At 41.7% G+C, this 23,481-nt stretch overlaps 1 protein-coding gene across 3 annotated transcripts in view; it reads left to right on the forward strand.

Moving 5' to 3' along the window:
• Positions 1-5,765: 5,765 nt before the first annotated feature.
• The window catches only part of TMED10 (transmembrane p24 trafficking protein 10), a 28,326-nt gene continuing 10,610 nt past the window's right edge, over positions 5,766-23,481 (forward strand). Inside the window, exon 1 of one of the 3 annotated variants that reach the window (XM_036430969.2) lies at positions 5,766-6,075. In XM_036430969.2, the coding sequence (XP_036286862.1) occupies positions 5,848-6,075 (228 nt within the window). In that variant the 5' untranslated portion in view covers positions 5,766-5,847. Of the gene's footprint in view, positions 6,076-7,689; positions 7,758-16,102; positions 16,144-23,481 lie in introns of those variants that run through there. The other 2 variants (XM_045578536.1, XM_045578537.1) reach the window with 2 other exon arrangements.

The raw sequence follows: 23,481 nt of genomic DNA on the forward strand, positions 1-23,481 counted from the left end.
ACTTGGTTTTGCTCTCAAAGCCTGTGGGTATTGGTGATGATTCAGATGTTTTCCCAAACTGATTCTTCTGGGACCCATTTTGTATCTTTTGCTTGCATCATCTCTAAAGTTGTTCCTAGTGAAATTTTTGTTAAATCCAGATTCCTCAGCTCACATACATCATGAGAATAACTTGGGTGCTGGCAGTCAGGATTTACAGGCTATAGAATATAAGGCCGGGTCTTGATAGTTTATCTTGGCGACACTGATGAAGGACATTAATTGTCATGGAGAGTTAGTACTGGGGTTCATGTTTCCCACCCAGGAAGACAAAAATTTAGCACTATGGAAATCTGGAGAGAATGATAAATCTTGTTTTTTTCAAAGAAAGTGAATTCAGGGGAGATATTGGTAGATGCTACAAGTTTTATATTATCAACAACTTCATAAATGTTCTAAAAGACTTATATTCACTAAAATCCAAAAAAAGCTGAATTATAAATGTGAATGAGGGTAGAAAACATTGCCCTGAAATATCAAAGTTCTTAGTAGAGTAGGAACTAAATAATAAGTATCATGTTTTATCAAATGTAATGACAATTATGTCTGAAAACTAGTCTGCAGTTAAGAGCTCTCATTTCTATGCTGAGCTCTAACCCTGACTCATAGTATGGATTGAGCTAAGTCACTTGACAGCTTTGGATCTCAGCTTCTCCACGTGAAAAATGGCAATTAAAATACTAGATAAAGGAACTAGCATTTATTGATCAACTGCTCTCTGTTGATGTACTAAGTTGTATCATTTCATTTATTCACTCGGCAAATATTTTTTGAATGTCCACTACAGATTGTGTCTGGTTTCAGGGATCTATCAGGCACAAAACAAAGACCTTGCTCCCTTGGAGATTAAATTCCAGTGGGGCTGGGTGGTAATAAACAAGAAAATAAATAACAAGATACTCTCAAATAGTGACCAGTGCTATTTAGATAATAAAACCGGATCATGAGATAGAAGGTAACCTGAGGACAGGCTTACTTACACAGGGTGGGCTCTCGCAGAGGCAATGTTGGGAGTTGGAGCCAGAACGAGGAAGAGCAGCCTGCAGAGTCCAGAGTCCATGGGACAAGATCTGGGCAAGAGAACTCCAAGTAGACAGTAAGTGCAAAGGCGCTGATGCATGTAGACATTTAATCTGCTTGGGAAGCCTGGAGATTGAACGTGTGGGTGTGCTGGGAGGAAGTGGTCACTGAGATTAGGGCAGGAGCCAGACCACTGTTGCCTTTTGGACTGTGGTAAGGTATTTGGGCTTAATTTTAATTGTTCTGATATCCTTTTTTTGTTTTGTTAATCCTCACCTGAGGATCCTTTTCCATTGATTTTTAGAGAGAGTGGGAGGGAGGGGGAGAGAAAGAGATAGAAACATCAACATGAGAGACACATTGATTGGTTGCCTCTCACACACTCCCTGACCAGGGCCAGGATTGAACCTGCAACTGAGGTATGTGCCCAACTGGAATCAAACCCGGGACCTTCAGTCCACAAGTCAACACTCTAACCACTGAGCCAAAACTGCTAGGGCCTACTTAAAAAATATATACAGCCCTAACTGGTTTGGCTCAGTGGATAGAGCGATGGCCTGCGAACTGAAGGGTCCAAGGTTCAATTCTGGTGAAGGGCATGTACCTTGTTTGCAGGCACATCCCCAGTAGGGGGTGTGCAGGAGGCAGCCAACCGATGTTTCTCTCTCATCAATGTTCCCTCTCCTTTCCTCTCTGTAAAAAATCGATAAAATATATTTTAAAAAATAAAATAACAAAAATAAAAAACATATACAGCCAAGGTATATTAAGGAACATGATTACAGGGAAGTTGCCTAGGAGAGAGAAGCAAACTTTTTGGGAAAGGATCAGATAAATATCTCAGGTTTGGTGGGCCACATAAACTCTCTAAGGTACATCCTTCTCCTCTCCTCTGTCTGGCACCTCCTCCTCCTTCTTTTTAACCCTTTAAAAATGTAAAAATCCTTCTTAGTTCTTGGGCGATATAAAAACAGGTGGCTGCATGCTGGGTTTGGTCTGCCTCTCTGGGCAGTAGTTTGCCGACCCCTAGTTCAGAGAAAAGCAGAACTCATTGCCATAAATTTAGGACACAGAATGTGTAGGATGTGCTGATGAACTGGCCCTGTGTGGGGAAGGGGTAAGAGAAAGAGGAAACAAGGATGGCCTCAGTGAAGAAGTAGAAGGTGGTGTAATTTACTGAGATGAGGAAGAAGCAGATTTGGGATGGGGGGGAGGGGAAATTAAGGGTTATGTATGAGTTGCCAATTAGTCATCCAAGTGGAGTTGTCAAATATGGAGCCTGATACGGACTCTGGAGTTTAGGGAAGAGGGCAAAGATGGAGATTCACATTTGGGAGTTATCGCCTATGGATGAATTTAAAGTCATGGGACTGGCCTAGCAGGTGCGGCTTAATGGTTGAGCGCTGACCTATGAACCAGGGGGTTACGGTTTGATTCCTGGTCAGGGCACATACTTAGGTTTCAGGCTCAATCCTGTGTGCAGGAAGCAGCCAATCAACAATTCTCTCTCATCATTGATGTTTCTGTCTCTCTTCCTATCCCTTCCTCTCTGAAATCAATAAAAATACATTTTTTTATTTTTTTTTAAGTCATGGGAATGGATGAGATCACCCAGAGTGCCGTGCCAAGGGGGTTCTGGAATTTAAGGACCCATAAAAGAGGTCCTTGGAATCACTCTCTGGGTCAAAAGTATGACACATGACAAAACTGCCCAAATGCTGCCCATCTTGTATAAGCTACTTAAATACATGCTGTGAGTGGGACTGTACACACGGATGAGCAGGGACACCAGAATTAGGAATCCTTGACCATTTTTGCCTTGGAGCTGGTGAGCATCAAGCCACAGTGGAGGATTAGGCTGGTTAAAGGAGGTGTTGAGAGGGAGGAAGCGCTTCCAAGGATTCAAAACCACAGAAGCACCCAGCAAGCTTATTACAAATGCAGATTTTTAATAAGAGCTTTGAATTCTGGGGTGAGGTGTGTTTTAAAAATGCTCCCTCTCATACAAACAGAAGGTTGAGAAATGGGTGGATTAGGGATAGATTGGGTGGAGGGTGTGTCTTCATGACGTTTCCTTACTCCCAGAGACTCACAGCTTCAGGAATCTTAGATGGGTCTGGCTGGGGAAGTTTCAGGATAAGGGGATGGCAGAAAACTCCTAGGCCAGGAAGAAATGTGTTGGGACACTTTCCATTTGCTCTACAATTCAGAATGAGGCCGTTTCTCCACAGTGATGTAAAATGGTACATTTTTCTTTTTTTTACTTCTTTTAATATATTTTATTGATTTTGTACAGAGAGGAATGGAGAGAGATAGTTAGAAACATCGATGAGACAGAAACATCGATCAGCTGCCTCTTGCACACCTCCCACTGGGGATGTGCCCACAACCAAGGTACATGCCCTTGACTGGAATCGAACCCGAGACCCTTCAGTCCCCAAGCCGATGCTCTATCCATTGAGCCAAATCGGTCTCGGCTAAAATGGTACATTTTTCATGCTAAAACTTGGGTTCCCTAGGAGTATCTACTTAGCCTTGTAGTTCCACAGCATAGAAGGGAGATTTTTTTTCTTCTATCTTTATATGAAAACAAGAACACATTTTTCAATTCAAATACAAGATATGCGTGTTGTTGATGAAACTGAAACCTCACTTTATATACATTATGGATTTGTGTGAAAACAGCTAAGGAATAACGTAACGAATTTGCTATTAGGCCTTCTGCTAGGAGCTAAGGAATCAACCTTGCATTCATTGAACTACTGTTTAATTTGTCTTCTAAATGCCAATCACTGTTTTAGACTCAGAAGGTAAAGCAATGAACAAAATAAATAAAAATCCCTGCCCATCACAAAACAGATAATCTAGCTAGGAAACAGATTCATAAACATGATATGTAAAATGTATATTATATTATATTATATTATATTATATTATATTATATTATATTATGGTGAGTGCTAAGAAGAAAAATATAAATGAGGGGAAAGGGTAGGAAAGAGTTAGGGACTGAGATAAGTGAGAATATGAGACAAAAAAGGGATTTGAGTCCTGTGATTTAGGAAAGTAACAGTTTCTCCAAGTCTCAATTCCTTCATCTGTTAAATAATAAATAATAGTGCCTTCCTGAGGAAGGCTCAGGCCCTTAGACTGACTTCATCACTTTCAAACTTTGAGCCTCTCAGAATTTCTTTGGCTTCTCTGAACCTGTTTTCTTATCTCTGACATGAACAGACTTGTCCAGTCTATGTCACATGGTTTTCGAAAATATCAAATGAGATCTGTGAAAACAGCTAAAAATATAGATGTTATCTAAATGTAAGATAGAAATTTAAAGAAAAAAAACCACACAGCTAGTTTATGGACTGCAAATCTCTTGCTGATGGTCAGCAGAGTCTCAGGACTGATTATAAACAACGAATTACATAAACTGCTTGGTACAGATTCCGTACACTGCAGGGAAAAGGCCAACAAAAATTATCAGGACATACCAGTAGACTAGCAATCTTATCTTCGATCAGGAATAAAATAAACTAAATGTTCCTAAGTGGACACCTCATAAAATAGTTGTAGTATGTTATTTGTCAAATTTTTAAATGCTTTATTGCTCCTTTATGTTTGTTCTTGTTTTGTTTGTGGGACTTAAGTTCCAGGAAAAGAATTATATGGATTGCAAGCAGTTATAAACAAAGAGCAATCATTTAAATCACCAAGAGCAGATAGTCCATACTCTGAGTATTTCTGTAGAGGCTCCGTAGACATTAAACAAAGTAGATGATTTCAAAATAGGCTGGTGTGTATTCCTTTTCCATCTTTATATTTTCTTCAGTCCCGAATATCTGATAGCATCCCAACAGTGGTTTTTGTTCAATCAAAACACATATTGGTGCTCAGTAAGTATTTGTTAAGCAAAAGCATGACTACTGTGTCAGTTTGCTTACTAAAGACTAGCCAATTGGATCCCTAAAAATGTTTGTGCATTTAAAACACACACATACTTGCCTTCTCTTGGCAATGCTCCTCTGGGAAACCGAATTGGGTCCTTCTCTGAGACTGGATGAAAAGAGTGTTTTATTCTATTGAAATGCAAAACCCAAAGTTAGTTTGAACACTACCTAATCTATCTAGTAGGCGCTCAATGTTTGCTAAACAAGATGCACATTCAGAAAGCAGATACTGCAGCCCAACGATCCCACTCAGGAGGAGCCTGAACTGGCCCCCTGTCCAGTTCGCATCTACCAGGTGACCTCCAGACCTTCTCTGAGCACCGGCCCCCGCTCAGCCTCCGGAGTTTTCCTCTCCGGCCGTCAAGGTCCCCGCTGTCATTCCGGCGGCTTTGCACTGAGGCTGCGCATGCTCCGCCTCCGCCCCGCGCGCCCCGCTGGCAGCCCGACCGGCACAGCGAAGGGCCTTGTGGCCGTTTCCTATTGGGGCTTGGTTGCTATGGTATCACACCCGCCCTAAACCTTGAGGCACTGCTTCCGCAAGGCGAAGGAGAATTACTTCCGGGTCTGCCCTTACTTGGTATGGCTGACTGACCAGTCGCTGAACTCCACAAAAATAAGTTTCCCGGAAATTTTCTAGAAATTTTTATTTAATCACTCTAACTTGCTGGTGCGGCGTGGTATCGTATCTTTTTCCCCTCCTTGTATAAGATTTACTATGTGTTTTTTGTCTACTTGCCAGTCTCCAAAATGGCGCCTGCGCCGCCGGTAGGCCAAAGGTGAGTCACGTGGGCCCTCCGGTTCCGCCGCGGCCGAGGCCCGGGTGTTCACAGACTCCGGCACCATGTCTCGTTTGTCTGGCCTACACGTCCCGCGTGGCCCTTGCCAGTTCGCGTTGCTGCTGTTACCTCTCCTGCTCGGCCCCAGTTCGGTTCTCGCCATCTCCTTCCACCTGCCCATCAACTCCCGCAAGTGCCTCCGCGAGGAGATCCACAAGGACCTGCTGGTGACCGGCGCCTACGAGATCACCGACCAATCTGGGGGCGCGGGCGGCCTGCGCACCCACCTCAAGGTGCGGCCCGGGGCGGGGCGGGACGGGAAAGGACGGAGGACCTCAAGCGTGGGCGCGGAGAGGCCGCGGATGGGGGTGGGGAGGGGGGTGTCGGGCCCGGCCTCCCCGGGGCGCCGAGGGCGGGCGGAGGAGACCGCCCCCTCGCCCTGAGGGTTGGCGTTGGCGGAGGGCTGGGCGCCCGTGCAGGGGGAACCCGGAGAAGGGCGCGAGGCCTTGTTGGCGGATGTGGTGACAGCCGAGCTGGGGCGACCTCCGCTTTGGTCGTTGGCGGGACCCGTGTCTGTTTTGGTCTTAGGTGCCTTGAGCTGGAACTTGATTCTCCAAAGACGTCCTCAGATGGTGCATACTTGTGGGGGTTGACGCAAAGACACGTTGAGACCTGCAAAACCTGCTTGATCGTGGAGATATAATTAGATGCCACCCTTGATAGGCAAGATAATGGAGGCATTGGAGCTCACTGTGAATAAGGAAACCTGTTATTCATTGAGCATTAGCTGTGTCAGATCTTAGTACATACATCGCCATTTAGTTCGTGCATTCCTCTATGAAGTAGGTACTATTAGCTTCATTATACACATAAGGAAACTGAGGCTCAACGAGGTAGTAGAATAAACTGATGCCAGAGCTGTAATTGAGTCTTAGTTGGGAAGTTAAGTGAAAGTGCTGGAATTTTGTTATCGCCTTGCTTTGTATTTGTAATTCCTGTAATTGACTAAAATGTAGTCAATTAAAACCGAGACCATCCATCAAGTGGTCTCAGTCTCTAGTGCTTTTCCTTCCTGGTACCCCAGAATCTGGACTTGGCCAAGTTCTATGTAAATTTCAGCCATACACTAGTGGTGACAGCTACTGCCAGAATGCTAGTTTGGTCCCATTTTTGTCATTAGAGTGATCTTTGAAACGCTCCTATCTTTTGGTTTAGTCAAGGTTGATTGCGTTGGAGGTAATTTTGTTCACTCACAATAAGCACATGGTCTTATTTTTAACAGAATGGGTCTCAGACTGAGTAGTAAGAAACATTTTTACTTTGTAATAATAGCACTTAGGTATAAGAAGACCATCGTTTCTGTGTAGGGTTTTCGAACCCAGTAGTGGTATTAGAGAGAGAAACTGTTTTCAGGGCTACTGCTCAGTGACCCATCCTTTCATTAGTCTCTTCAGGTACCAAACTAATGTCTAGCCAGGAAAGCCACGAGGGTATGACATTTTGAGGGTCATGCTTCTGGCTCTTCAACAGATGTTGTGCACAGAATCAGAGGATTTGAACAGTGAAAGAGACTTTACTGTGGTTTGCAGTGCTGCCCCATCTGATTTGTAATTATATTTTTTAAACCCTTCAGCAGCTTACTTGTGCTAGTCTGATGAAGTTTCAATTTTCCAACATGCCCTATATACTTTGTCACTCCATGCTTTGCATTTTACATATGAGGCACCCTGAACAGTATCCTAAACTCACTTATTTTCATCTTACATTGTAACCACTTACGTTTATACCTTGTCTCCCTTATTAGATTGTTAGTATCCTGAGGGCAGGAATTATTTTCATGTTTGTATTTTATTTTCCAGAATGTCAAGCATACCGCCTTGTTTCTAGTAAGCACTTAATAAATATAAGAAGCATGGTGTAACATGGCCTTATGGGGATTATATCTATGTCCAAAGCTGCTGAAGGACCATCAGCAGTTGGAGTTTGTATATCTATATGCTAGCACTTTGCCATTGTTCAGTTTATCTCCCCATGCCTGATCTGTTCTCTTGCTTCTCACCAGCATAATCACATCACTCCTGGGGTCCTAAACCTAGCTGTCAAGTAAGTAGCATAAATGAATGAACTAAGCCAAGTATAAGAAAAAGGACAGCAGTGATGATAAATGGGGGTAATTGGGAGTATTGGAAACTTAATTTTTTTTAAAAAAATACATTTCATTTATTTTTTACGCAGGCCGACGCTCTATCCAAATTTAATTTGGAGTAGTCAATGATCATTTCTTGATATGGGCCTTGTTGCCATATCTGATTTTTCAAATGAAGTCAGAAATTCAGATTTTTATATGAAAGCTTTTGATTTTTAAATGTCACCAATTAATTCACCTTGGTTTCGGCATTATTTGTTTTCAGTTTTATGGAAAAGGGCACAGTCAGTTGGCCATATACCCCATAACTAGATTTACCAATCAATAGGATCTTGTCTCACTTTTTTCATTGTAATTGCTTCCCCTTTCTCATTTTATGCTGAATTATTTTAAAATAAATCCCAGATATCATGGATTTCAGTCCTACATACTGCTGCATGAATTTCTTAAAACTATGAACAAAGTCACAATGTTATGCAGCTATAATCACACCTCACACGATTTTTAAAAATACATTTTTATTGATTTCAGAGAGGAAGGGAGAGGGAGAGAGATAGAAACCATCAATGATGAGAGAGAATCATTGAACAGCTGCCTCTTGTATGCTTCCTACTGGGGATTGAGCTGGAAACACAGGCATGTGTCCTGACTGGGGATGGAACTGTATGACCTGCTGGTTCATAGGTTGACGCTCAGCCACTTAACTACACTGGCTGGGCCGATGTGGACATTTTGGATGGTGTGGGAGGGCAGGGGATGCCATTATTCTGCCTACTGAGATGGTAGTGCCCTGAAGCCTCCATTATAAAGCTTCCCATTAATTTTTCTCTTATAAATCTATTGATGACTTATATGAATTTATTGTTTCATTAAGGTTATGAAATTATTTTCTAATTCTGTTATTCCTTCCATATTTATTGGCTGGAATTAATCTTACAGAATTTAAGACCACTTGGTTACCCTAAAATTTATAATTCATATAGGAAAGGCAGGCAAATGCAGGCTTCATTTCTTTTTTCTTTTTTTTAAATCCTCACCCAAGGATATTTCTTTTTTAGAGAGAATGGAAGGGGGGTGGGGAGAAAAAGAGAGAAAAACATTGATGTGAGAGAGACACATCAATTGGTTGCCTCTCACTTGCTCCCCCTCCCCCCCCACCAGGCCTAGGGATCTAACCTGCAACTGAGGAATTGAACCCAAGATCTTTCAGTCCACTGGCTGGATGCTCTAACCACAGGGCAGAATTCAGTTTTTTTTTAATGACAATTTTCAGAGTAAAGCATTTTGCCCTTGTCATTTCCATTGTAGTCCAGAGGGTTAACTATTATTCTGAAATTATTTTTTGTTGTTTGTTTCAGTTTTGTTGTTGGTTTAGTCAGTTGCATTCGTTCCTTATGCTCACATGTCTCTGGCTCTGTTATCCTTTTGACACCATCCCATTAGGTTTTGATAGCTTCTCTGTTTTGTAGGACAGTAAGGTGTCCTAGCCACATCTTTTGTATGTCCAACCCCTGATCTGGAAGCAACTCCTCCAAGGAGTTCTGGTTCCTTTCTGTGAGGAGTGGTATTTTAGAGACCACAGCTAGGTATTATCTTAAAATTTTTAATATACTGTGTAGGCCACGGAATACATTTGTGGGTTTGATCCAGCTCTTTATCACAGTTTGCAACCTTTTTCATAGTTTCTGTTCACTCAGTTGTGCTTTCTCTTAAATTTTGACCACTTGTGGGCCAGACTCTGCCTCAATGATTCAACTTCTGAAATGCAGCTCCTGAGCGTAAAAATTTGATTGATTCGGCTCCTTTTAAGCCAGGCCACATTCTGGATCTTCTCTTTGGTCATATGTCCGTCTCTGGTTCAAGCAGCAATAGTTTGGGTTGAAGTTAGGAGAACAAGAGACTTTGTGTAGTGCAAAATCTGGTCAACTGGGGTTGGCATTTTGCTGTTGCCCTGAATGAAGCAGTCTCTCTCAGAAGAATGTAGTGCCTTGATTGAGCTGTCTAATTCACTTTCTTCTTGTCAAAGAGTACCTTAATGTCCAATAAATACATCAGTATCATCATGTCACTCTATGTTGTACTGTGTGTCTACCCATCTCCTCAGATAGACTAAAAGCTCCCTGAGCAGAGACTATCTCATTCATCATTGAAATGCTTGTGTCTAATACAGTGCCTGGCATATAGTACGGCTTCAGTATAAGGGATAAATGAATAGCCATTGGCCTAGCCTCACCTCTGATCTTTCCTTCTCCCTTCCTCTTCACTTCCTCCTCCCACTCCCAACTCTCACTGTACTGAACACCTTGCAGTTCTTTAAATACAGTCTTCCCTTAACTTGGACCAGTCTTTGCCCGTACTGCCCTCCTGTTTGCTCCCATTACATCCTGTTCGACCAGGCACTTTTCATGGAATATGGTGCTTAATTTTGTGAACTCCTTAATGTCTTATATACCTTTGAGTCCTCAGTTTAATGTACTATATAAGTATTATTGTACAACTAAGTTAAATATCTTAATGTTACTGAGAAGCAGTGGAAAGAGACTGGACCTAGAATCAGACAGTTTCGGGTTTAAATCCCAGCAGTTCCACCATTTATAGGGTGCATGGTCTTGGGGGAATGACTTAACTCTTCCTTGGGCCCTTATCTATAAAATGAGGATGATATAATAGATCTCTAAGAATTGTTAGAAGGACTTATTGGAATGTATTCTTTATTGCACAGGGCTCCTTTTGGTAGGCCATAGATATTAGTACTCTTTCTTCTCTCTTGAATGACAATTGACTTGCTAATCTGACTTCCCGGTCATATATCATTGTAGCGACCAGTTAAGAATAGTTTAATGAGCCGAGACCAGTTCGGCTCAATGGATAGAGTGTCGGTTTGGGGACTGAAAGGTCCCGGGTTCGATTCCGGTCAAGGGCATGTACCTTGGTTGTGGGCATATCCCCAGTTGCGGGGGTGCAAGAAGCAGCTGATCAGTGACTCTCTCTCATTGATGTTTCTGGCTCTCTATCCCTCTCTCTTCCTCTCTGTACAAAATCAATAAAATATATTTTAAAAAAAAGAATAGTTTAATGAGAGGAATTCTGAGTATTTTGTTGGTGATTCTTCCATTCATTCAGTAAATATTTATTAGGTCTAGTATTAATGTTTTCTAATACTTTTTAAAATCGAATTGATTTAAACAATACAACAAAATTTAATCAACAATATAGTTGCTGTTGTTTTCTACTACTTGTGCCCAACGCTCAGGAAGCATTTTAATCCCTCTGTTGTAAAATTCTTGTGATTTTGATGCAAAAAATTCGGTCAATGCATTTTTGAGGCATTCTTCATTATTAAATTTTTTTCCAAGAAGAAAGTTTTGCAAAGAACGAAACAAATGGTAATCGGAAGGGGCAATATCAGGAGAATATGCAGGTTGAGGGAGAACTTCCCATTCCAACTGGCGCAATTTTTCAGCAGTGATTCTTGCAGTATGCGGTCGTGCGTCATAGTGGTGAAGAATTACGCCCTTCCGATTAATCAGCGCGGGTTCTTTTTCTCTTAAAGCTTGGGCTAACCTTTCCAACTGGGCACTATACACTGCACTTGTAATGGTTTGGTTAGATGGTAAAAGTTCATAATGAAGAATTCCTTTAAAATTCCACCAAACACACAACATCACTTTTTTCGCATGCAAGTCAGGTTTTGGCGTGGGCTGCGGAGCCTCATTTTTGTCCAACCATTGAGGCCGCCTTTTCAAATTAACATACAGCACCCATTCTTCATCTCTGGTAACAATTTGCTCTAAAAACGGCAAACGGTTTTGATGAGAGAGGAGCGAACTGCAAATTGTGACTCTTTGACTACGGTTGTTGTCGGTCAACTCGTGAGGAACCCATTTTCCAAACTTTTGGACTTTGCCAAGTGCACGCAATTGATTGGAAATTGTTTTTTGTGAACAATTTAAAGTTGTCGCAAGCTCTTGTTGGGTAATTTGAGGATTTTGCACCAAAAGAGCTTGAAGAGCTTCTTGATCAAAATTGGACACACGGCCTCGACCACTCTTGTCATCTAACGAAAAATGTCCCTCGCGAAATTTCTCAAACCAATGCTGGCATTTTCTGGCGCTAACTGCATCTTGACCAAGAGCACTACAGATGTTTTTTGCAGCCTCACTTGCTTTTCTTCCTAATTGGAACTCGTAAAGCATGCAGTGCCGAATATGCTCTTCATCCGCCATCTTCTTAGCCCTAGTTTTGCAACAAAAACCAAACCAAACACAAACTTTTTCAAGCAAAACTTGTTAATTGCACTTCACACGTTCTGTAGATACCACGTGTTTGAAGGTTATGTCAATACAAGTCAACGCCAAGCAAGATTTTAAACGAATGTTTTAAAACGACATTAATTATTACTAGACCCAATATTTAATATTTAGTATATTCCAGACCTATCTGGGGATAAGGAAATGAACAGCAAAGAAGGTCCTTGAACTCTGATGGAGAACAGAGAAAAAACTCCTAACAAATACACATAATTTCAGGTAGGGATTAAATGCTATACTGAAAAATCAAGTGATAGAACTAGGGAGTGATTGATGGCATAAAAAGTATTTGTGTGGTCAGAATCTCAACTCTTTTTTTTTAATATAATATATTTTATTGATTTTTCACAGAGAGGAAGGGAGAGAGATAGAGAGATAGAAACATTGATGAGAGAGAAACTTTGATCAGCTGTTTCCTGCACACCCCCCACTGGGGATATGCCCGCAACCAAGGTACATGCCCCTGACCAGAATCGAACCTGGGACCCCTCAGTCCGCAGGCCAATGCTCTATCCACTGAGCCAAACCAGTTTCGGCGGAGAATCTCAACTCTTTTGATTTTGAATTGAAAATCACATTTCAGTAAGTCTAGATGATACCATCATAGTTTAATCGGCTCCAATACCATTTATTATTTAGTGTGCTTGTTAATAGTGGAAATTGGAGGATGAATTAATTTTAGGGGATGAGATGAGTTGTTATCTAAGGGTGCTTTATATTTTGGAAATAAATTACAGAAAGAAAAAACAACTATGAGGAGTTGTCATAATGATCACCAGAAAGGAAAAAAAAGCCCAATGATAATAATTTAAGTCATTTATACTTGTTCAGCCTCTTCCAAATAATCTAATTGGTCTACATTTTTTATTGTCATTTTTCAAGAGAGAAAATTAACAATTCATTTTGCTGAATGAGATTTTTAAATTTGAATATTTACTCAATTATGGTCCCTATCTTTCCTAACTAGCTTTTGGATGAGAAAGCTAAATAGATCATCTGAAGAGTTCAGCCTTGAACTCTGATGGAGAACAGAGAAAAAATTACTAACAAATACACATAATTTCAGGTAGTGATTAAATACTATACTGAAAAATCAAGTGATAGAACTAGGGAGTGATTGAACTAGGGAGTCACAGGCCTCTCACAATTTAAGACTAAAAATTATCAAGAAGTTTCTTCGCAGTTGAGAAACCATTTGCTTATAAGCTCATCCCTCCACTAAAATCTGTATGAAAAGATAAAAGATATGCATGCACTATAGTTTTGAGATGATTTTATTTAGAACAGTTATATTTCAGCATATTACTACCAGTGTCTGTACTGAGGGCTGATCTTTTTTTTTTTGTTGTGAAAGCTATGTCTCTTTCAAATTTATATTTGCTGTGACTGTTGTCCAGTGGGTTAGAAACAGGTCAATAAATAGGTGGCTTAGTACAGAAGGGTGATTGGTACATTAGCATTCAATAGTATTAAAATCTAGTTTCTTTCTATAGAATTCAAATAGTATTCTATAGTATTCAATAGTATTAAAATCTAGTACTGCATCCAAAATTTCTAGTTTTAAATTAAAATCTGACTTTGTGTTTTCTTCTCCATAAAAACTACAAGGTAATATACATCATTTAAATCTCTCTTGTTCAGTGAACAGTTATCCACAGTCATATCTGTTTTGAACTAATCTAGAGAAAGGGAGCGGCTTAGAATTTGAAATTATATGCCATATCTTTTTTTTATGACATCTGAAGACTGAATCGAGTTTCTAGGGAAATGGAACAGATTTATAGAGGTAATCTAGTTGGGGGCGGTGTCTTATGTGACATAGAAGACACTTCTATGCTGTGTCTTAAGTGAATTGCTGACTGGTGGTTGATCCTAAGCCATTGCCCCCATACGCTTACGCAGCCTAGCAGCTTGGACAGTAGAGCCCTCTGTAAAAAGAGCCAGCTGGCCACAAACCAGAATTTGGGCTTCCAAACAAATATCTGACTTGAGGGAGGTTGATGTCATCTGCTTTATCCTGTGCTAGACCTCATTGTTCTACATAACGTGTGGGAAGTCAAGGGACTAGCTGTTAAGAAAGAACAAGGCTTGCTTTGTGCCTAAAAGGGACACACTGGAGGTTTTTACCGTAAATAACTTTGGAACAGTATGAAAAAAAACATTTGATCTGGCTTCACCCCCGCAGTAGTATTGTTAGGGCAGTAACTGGTTTTTCCTTCTCCCTTCCTCTTTCTCCTTTATTCTTGTCCCCCAACCGTCCCGCCCTCTCCTCAGTCAAGCATGACGTATTGCATATGTTGAGTTAGTAGCAAATGGTGATAGAAGCAGGAAGAGACCATCTATCCATAATCATACCAGTGCCTGGAAATTTTCCATTTCTAGTTTTCAGCACTGCGACAAGCCTCCTTAAGCAATACTTCTCTGCTGTGCTATGCCATCGCTGAATTGTGTTGGAAATTCTAAAGAATTTAGTGTTGCTAAATGCTGTTTGTGGTTTAAGTTTGACTTTGTTCTGGGTGAGCTCTTTATGTGATCCTTTGATTTCAGGGATTCAGACGTGGAGCTGGTATTTGCTCTTGTTTGAATGATCAGGATAAATTCATTTTATGCCATTAAATAATAGCTTCTAGGCTGTTAGAGTTGTCCATGTACTTCATGTTAGAGAACGGTGGGGACTTGTGGTAGTCTTTTGAAGGTATTTCTAATACTACTTTTCTACTCTAAAATGATAACATATTCAATGATTGGGAGTTATTTCTCCTTTTATTATATCTTAGAGTAAATGAAGAGTATAGACCCACAACCTCTGATCATTATATTAGCACACACCATCCTCTCTTCCCTCCCCCAGGCAGTTTATTACTCTTCAGGTTAAAAATACGTGCAGGAAATGCTGGAGTCATCTTGTATTTCTTGCTATCCCTGTAAGCTAAAGGTTTTGTTGAATACCTGCTCTGTTAGGCATTTTGGTAACTCTTCAGGTTCTAAATCTTACTGCTACTTCCTTATGAGTTTACCTGTCTGTCTTCTTCTGTTTTCATGTAATACCCATTAGGTACCTAACCATCCCTGGATTTAGTCAACGTAGCAAACTTTATTTAGTTTGCCATTCTTTAGCACCGTTAGGTTGGAAGTGTGGTTGGTGTTCTAAATGTTTATGTAGTTTTTAGTTATCTCTAACAGTTATAATAGTAATTCGAACAATGACAATGATAACATTATTGAGTGCTTGCCATGTGCCAAAATCTATTCTAGGCTCTTTGTATTAAATTTAATCCGCACAATAGCCTCATAAAGTTCATACCATTGTCCTTATTTTACATATGAGGCACAGAGAGGTTAAGGAACAAATCCAAGGCCTTACAGCTAATAAGTGGCACAATTCTTAGTTGAACACACACCTGAGGTCTAACTCTAAAACCTTTAGTCTAACTGCTATGCGTTACTGTCTCAAAGGGAGGAAAAGGTAGGTATCTCTGTTTCAGTTCATTTTTATTCAATGTATAGAGCTCTACAAGGGACTTGCTGTTTCTAAATTCCCAAGTTTGTCATTAAGGAGCTACAAAGTTGATGGTTTTCCTTAAAATAATATGTATACATTGTATATTCAATATTAAACTACAGACTGATCATAAACCTGATGGAGTACAGGTAGGAGCCTATTTGAAGGAGATGACACCATCAGATTTTCACCAACTACAGCAAAGCCACAAGCTGATTGACCTCTGCTGCTATGGTAGCACTCCAAGAAAAGGTGTTTTTTTTTAAACACACACACACTACCATGTTCTTGGACTGGTAGGATATGAAGCTGATTCAACAAATGAAAATACTGTGTGACCTATACCAGTAGGAAGACACGTCCTTGCCACCTCCTCCATGGATCACATGTCATTTTTCCAGGAGTAGGTTTAGACTTGTTTGTAATGTACCTCATAAAAAATATGTGAAAATGTTTGCTTGTTTGACTCTGAGTAGACTAAGAATATTTTGAGAATCTGAAGATATGTGTGTGTGTGTGTATATATATGTGTTCTTGCCTTTATTCTTTTGAATATTACACTATTTTTTTAAATAAACTTTTTATTTTAGGACAGTTTTAGATTTACAGAAAAACAGTGCAGATAGTAAAGTTCCCATATACCCCATGTTAACATCTTACATTGGTATGTACATTAATCACACCAAGTGAACCAGTATTGACACATTATTATTATCTAAAGTCCATACTTAATTCCTATTTCCTTAGTTTGTGCCTAATGTCATTTTTTTCTGTTCCAAGATCCTATCCTGAATATATTACATTTAGTCATATCTCTTTGGGCTCCTCTAGATTATAACAGTTTCTCAGAATTTTCTTGTTTTTGACTACCTTGTGAGTGTTTCGTTTTTTTTTTAAATATATATTTATTGATTTTTTACAGAGAGGAAGAGAGAGAGATAGAGAGTTAGAAACATTGATGAGAGAGAAACATCGATCAGCTGCCTCTTGCTCATCCCCTAATGGGGATGTGCCCCCAACCAAGGTACATGCCCTTGACCGGAATCGAATCTGGGACCTTTCAGTTCACAGGCCGACGCTCTATCCACTGAGCCAAACTGGTTACAGCTACCTTGTGAGTTTCGAGGTGTATTCCTCAAGTATTTTATAGGATGCCCCTCTGTTGGGATTATGGATCTGGGGGAGGAAGATTGCAGAGGTAAAATGTCATTTTCATCACATCACACATCAAGGGAGCTTGCCATCAACATTATTAATCACTGTTGATATTGACCATGATCACCTGGTGAAGGTTGTGTTTGTCAGGTTTCTCCATTGTCAGATCACTCCTTTCCCCTTTCCATACTGCTCTTGCAGGGAAGTCACTATGGGCAGTGGGGGGTTATTCTTAACTTCTCTGAGGGTGCTGTTTCTACATAAATTATTTAGTCTTCTGCACAGGAAATCTGTCTCTTCTCCCTTGTTTGTTTGTTTGTTTAATTTATAATAGTATGGATTCATGGATATTTATTTTATACTTTGGGTTATAATCCAAATGCTTCTTTTTTGTTGCTCAAATTATTTCATTTTAAAGAAAATGTATTTTTATTGATTTCAGAGAAGGAGAGAGAGAGAAACATCAGTTATGAGAGGGAATCAGTGATTGGCTGCCTCCTGCACGCTCCACAGTAGGATCGAGCTTGCAGCCTGGGCATAGGTATGTCCTGACCTGGAATCAAAAGGTGGCCTGGTTCATAGGTCAGTGTTCAACCACAGAGCCATGCTGGCCGGGCACTCAAATTATTTCAGCTTTGACTATTGGGAATACTTTCATGTGGCTTCTGTATCCCTTTGACATATCTCCATTCTTGTTTTTCTGTTTTGTTTTTGAGCACTTCCTTACTTTTTGGTACTATAAGCTCCAGGCTCATGTTATATATTCCCTGCCTCAATCTCAGGATCAGCCATTTCTCCAAGGAGACCTGGTTCTTGAAAAAAAAAAAAAAAAAAAAAAATGACATTAAGACATGAGATCTAGGTGAATAGTATTATCCTTGCATTTTTTTTTTTTTTTTTTTTAACAGACTGTGGTAACAGTGAGTGGCCAAAAGTAGTCTTAGCTTTCTTGCAACTTTAGAGTGAGGCTGGGAATTCTATGAGCCACTAGAGGAGCTAGAATAAGGAGAGAAGTGCTCGAAGGACAGAGAACCAGAGCACAGGAGCATTCATCCAGTTCCTTTAGGTCCCTCCTCCACATTAGGTCAGCCAGATCATGTGAAAGATTACTAAACACACCCATTTGAACTGTGGGAAGGCCATGGTTGAAAATGGAGAGTCTATTGGTCACAGTCCTTTTGCAAGGACCTTCCTGATAAGTTGTTCTTGCTGTTTAGTTCCAGGAAAATTATCTCTGAAGATAAATTTGTGAGATTTCATCAGACAATAAATTATATGTAACCCAACTTGTGTTTCTCTTAATCTTTTCATCTTTGCTTCCAGAAAACTTGAGTCAGATTTATAGTGCAGATTTCATTTTGCTCAGTTCAGGTTCTTGATGGTGCCTATTTGTTTTCTTCTTCCAGGAGAACTCTATTCTTTTTTATTCCTAATTGCTTTGTTTGCCTAGTGTTTGGGCCTAAGCTACTTTATTTTTTATTTTTTTTTAATATTTTTTATTGATTTTTTTATAGAGAGGAAAAGAGAGTTAGAAACATTGATGAGAGAGAAATATCGATCAGCTGCCTCTTGCACCCCCCCACCGGGGATGTACCCACAACCAAGGTACATGCCCTTGACCGGAATTGAACCTGGGACCTTTCAGTCTAGAGGCCGACGCTCTATCCACTGAGCCAAGCTGGTTTCGGCTGGGCCTAAGCTACTTTAAAATTCTTTTGAAGGAAGCCGGTATTTATTATCCTGACTGTTTGGTAAAGGAATAGAAGCTGAATCTGCTCAAGAACCTCTTTTCCAACCACTGCATAGAATGGTCCAAGGAAATTTAGTTCTAAATGAGTTTATATTCCCAATGGCCTGTATTCTCACATATTGACAGTTTCAGTGTGAGAATATTCACATATTCTTGACATCAGCTACTCTGTACATACAATTAACAGCTTTCCAGTATTTTTTAAGTTGTGACCTTTGGTTTGCTTTTCTTCAGAAGGTGTTATCTGGAAACAAATCTTTATTACTTCCTATCCTTTGATGTTATATGGGCAAATTTTATAGCTTGATATTACCCTTGTTTAATTAAGAACTTTACAATGTGTATTAGACATGTTTTTATTGTTAAAAGTGAAGAAAGGATTTCTTTAAGGCCTTGCTGTTCCAGTAAGTGAAAGTGGCAGTTATTTAACACCATCTAGATGGTTCTTTAGTAAAATTTAAGAAGAAAAAATAAGGTCTCAATTCTTGAGAAACCAGGTGATCTTTTAAGGTGACCTATAATTAGAACATCTTAATTAAAAGATATTTGAAACCATCATTTTGGCCTAATAGGCTTTGCCAGTTCTGGCTAGTCACTTAGCTTGGCCCAGTTTTCTATTCCCTAATTTTAGCTACCTGCTGATTTATGTAATTACATTGGGGTCATGTGATTTTTTTTATCCTTAAGATCAGTGACTTGGCTCCTAAAATAGCTGCACAGTTATGAACTACATGGAAAATCAACTGATTTTCAGAAAAACTCTAGGATCTGTTATACCTGACCCGAAGGTTAAGTTGTCAAGCTATCTGAATGGATTTCCAAGTTTCAAGACAAATACCCTCATATCATAAGGAATATAGAAATGTGGAGGCCCCAAGGGAATTGTGATCATTCTCACACACCATTCTGGGAGATAAATTTCATGTTGAAGAAGATACATGCAGTGATGGGTCCTTTATCTTCAGCCTCTTGTAAAGCATTTGAGTTTTTGCCCTAAAATGAACTTTTACATTTTCAGATATTATAGAAAGAAACAACAAAGCAAGAGGTTTTACCATGATTATAGTTCCTCAGTACAAAGTGGAGGATAATTTAAACAGTTTTTATCCCTTCAAGTACCAGTTAGAGGAGTGGGTTGTATCAGGCCTTTCAGAAAAACATGACAGACTTCTTGATTCATTTTGCAAGTTACTCAATAAAGGATTTTTGCCAATACCTTTAGAATCCCTTTAATATCTTAGGAGAATACAAAGAGATCATAAGCTATTACTCTAGGCCAGTGGTTCTCAACCTTTCTATAATAATGCCTCAGCCCTTTAATACAGTTCCTCATGTTGTGGTGACCCCCAACCATAAAATTATTTTCGTTGCTACTTCATAACTGTAATTTTGCTACTGTTATGAATCGTAATGTAAACATCTGTGTTTTCTATGGTCTTAGGTGACCCTGCTAGCGGTTCTCAACCTGTGGATTGCGAGCCACAGGTTGCGAACTGCTGCTATAGAGACATAAGATGGCAAAAATGTGTGCCAAATCTTGTAAGATTTCAACATTAGAAAGGTTGAGAACCACTGCTCTAGGACATAAGATTGCAAAAATGTGTGCCAAATCTTGTAAGCCCGATTAAGTTGGGCTGTTTGTTGTAGGCCAGTGACCCAGGCTCTTCCCTTGCCTGACTGAAGATGATGACTTCTGTGATGACTCTTCAGTACTTATACCCTTGATGTTTATTTCCTGCTGTTATACAAAGATCAGAAATTGGTTGCTCAGAAGAACTTGGTTCTATAGACATCTTTTTTTGGCCCTGAGATAGTTTTTCAAATGTTGGGATTGGTTGTAAGGATTTAAAAATTAGATTTTAAATAAAAGTTAAAATGTCCACAACTTCTTTTGAAAAATTGGATGATTTGAAAACCTGGCATGTCATGGCTGTCACTGTTTTCTTCCTTAAGACAGACCCATCCAGTTTTCCATATTGTCAACCACACCCTATGGACTTATACTGGTAATTTAGTAATGCATTTTTCACGGCGTAGTGGTCTCCTTTCTTATTCCTCTCCTCATTTAGATAGGAACTATCTTACACATCCTTGTATCCCCAATGACCAATGAAGATTGAGGCATCTTAAATGCTTGACAGTCATGAATGATCAGCATCATTTATGACAGAAGATACTTGATTACTATTACTACTGTTATTTTTTTTTAAATCAATCTTTATTGTTCAAATTATTACAAAGGTTCCTCGTTTCTTCCCCCCTCCACCAGGTTCCCACCCCACCCTCTGCCCCCTCATCCTCATCCATTGGTGCACAGTTTATGTTCAGTCTCTTCCTCCCTCCCTTTCCCCAATAGTAAATCCCTTTTCAGATAGCAAATCTGTTACTTAGCATTTTCTCATATCAATAATACCTCCACATGCCCAATGATACACTTCACACAAAAGACATTTCCAAATAGGACAACCAGCCTCATCCAGGCCCCACCCAAGGCACTCACAGATCAACACCCCAGCACTATACTAACTCAACACATCCAGATATAAGCCTTCATCACTTGATTCAGCAGACCCTCAAGTTCCCGCAAAAGTTTCCAGCCATGTCTGAGAGGCAGCCGTGGGGCAGGGGCAGGTGAGAAGCAAACTGTTTCGGGCCAGGCTGCTCCGGGCCTGGCCTCTGTTGCTCTGGTTCGTTCCACAACCAGCTGCTCCGTGTCTGGTCACTGCCGCTCCCGACCCAGTTGCTCTGGACTTGGCTGTTGCTGCTACAGGCCTGGCCACACCCGACTCGGCTGCTCTGGGCCCAATTGCTCCGGGCCCGGCCGCTCCGGGCCTGGCTGCTCCCAGCCTGACAGCCACTGCTCCAGGCCTGGCCGCACAAGACCCGGCTGCTCCGGGCCTGGCCGCTCCCAGCCTGGCAGCCGCTGCTTCGGGCCTGGCCGCACCCAGCCTGGCAGCCACTGCTCCAGGCCTGGCCGCACCAGACCCGGCTGCTTCGGGCCTGGCCGCTCCCAGCTTGGCAGCCGCTGCTCCAAGCCTGGCCGCTTCCAGCCTGGCAGCCACTGCTCCAGGCCTGGCCACACCAGACCTGGCTGCTCCGGGCCTGGCCACTCCCAGCCTGGCAGTTGCTGCTCCAGGTCTGGTCACTGCCACTCCCGACCTAGTTGCTCTGGACTTGGCTGTTGCTGCTACAGGCCTGGCCACACCCGACCCGGCTGCTCTGGGCCCGGTTGTTCCGGGCCCGGCCGCTCTGGGCCTGGCCGCTCCCAGCCTGGCAGCCACTGCTCCGGGCCTGGCCGCACCATACCCGGCTGCTACGGGCCTGGCCGCTCCCAGCCTGGCAGTCGCTGCTCCAGGTCTGGTCACTGCCGCTCCCGACCTAGTTGCTCTGGACTTGGCTGTTGCTGCTACAGGCCTGGCCACACCTGACCCGGCTGCTCTGGGCCCGGTTGTTTCGGGCCCGGCCGTTCCGGGCCTGGCTGCTCCCAGCCTGTCAGCCGCTGCTCCGGGCCTGGCCGCATCAGACCCGGTTGCTCCGGGCCTGGCCGCTCCCAGCCTGGCAGCTGCTGCTCCGGGCCTGGCCGCTCCCAGCCTGGCAGTCGCTGCTCCGGGCCTGGCCGCACCAGACCCGGCTGCTCTGGGCCCGGTTGCCCCGGGCCCGGCTGCTCCGAGCCTGGCCGCACCCGGGCTGGATGCTTTGGGCTTGGCTTCTGCTGTTCTGGGCCTGGCTGCTCCCAACCCGGCTTCTCTGGGCCCGGCTTCTCCGGGCCCGGCCACTCCGGGTCTGGGTGTTCCTGGACTGGCCACCCTGGGCTTGGCCGCCTCTGCCTCAGGCCTGGCTGCCACTGCCCCAGGTCTGGCTGCTCCTACTATTACTACTGTTATTTTTAGGGAATTTGGAAGATGTCATAAAACCTTTTTTATTAATCCATCATTTAAAATTTGTCTATCTGTGATAACTACTCTTTAGTTATATGTTTTCCGCAAAAAAATGAAATAACTTTGTTTCTGAGCATAAGTGATATGTGCCTTTGTAGAAAAATTGAAAGAAAACTAAAAGTATAAAGAAAACTCACTACTCAGAAATAACTAGTGGCGAAACCGGTTTGGCTCAGTGGATAGAGTAGGGGTGTCGAACTCAATCAGAGAAGGGGCCAAAATCTAAAATCCAGCCTAAATAGCGGGCCGAATGGTTTACTGAACAGGCATAAACTGTCATTGTGATGGAAACGCAGTGGAGTGCAGTGATGACAGCGCGGTGCGGGCCACATTGCAAGGCCTGGCGGGACGGATTTGGCCCTCGGGCCTTGTGTTTGACACATGTGGGATAGAGCATCGGCCTGTGGACTGAAAGGTCCCAGGTTCGATTCTGGTCAAGGGCATGTACCTTGGTTGCAGGCACATCCTGCAGAGGCAGCTGGTCAATGTCTCTCATCGATGTTTCTAACTCTCTTTCCCTCTCTTTTCCTCTCTGTAAAAAAATCAATAAAATAGCCGAAACTGGTTTGGCTCAATGGATAGAGCGTCGGCTTGGGGACTGAAAGGTCCCAGGTTCGATTCCGGTCAAGGGCATGTACCTTGGTTGCGGGCATATCCCCTGTAGGGGGTGTGCAAGAGGCAGCTGATCGATGACTCTCTCTCATCGATGTTTCTAACTATCTCTCTTCCTCTCTGTACAAAATCAATAAAATATTTTTAAAAATCAATAAAATATATATTTTAACAAAAAGATTAAAAAAAAAAGAAATAACTAGTGAAGTGCTTTATATGTGTGCTACTCAGTTGTTAAATTTAAAATCTCACCTTCTAGATGAATCTTGTTTTAAAAACAGCACTA

Source organism: Pipistrellus kuhlii, unplaced genomic scaffold (assembly GCF_014108245.1).
Source record: "Pipistrellus kuhlii isolate mPipKuh1 unplaced genomic scaffold, mPipKuh1.p scaffold_m20_p_1, whole genome shotgun sequence".
Lineage (NCBI taxonomy): Eukaryota > Metazoa > Chordata > Mammalia > Chiroptera > Vespertilionidae > Pipistrellus > Pipistrellus kuhlii.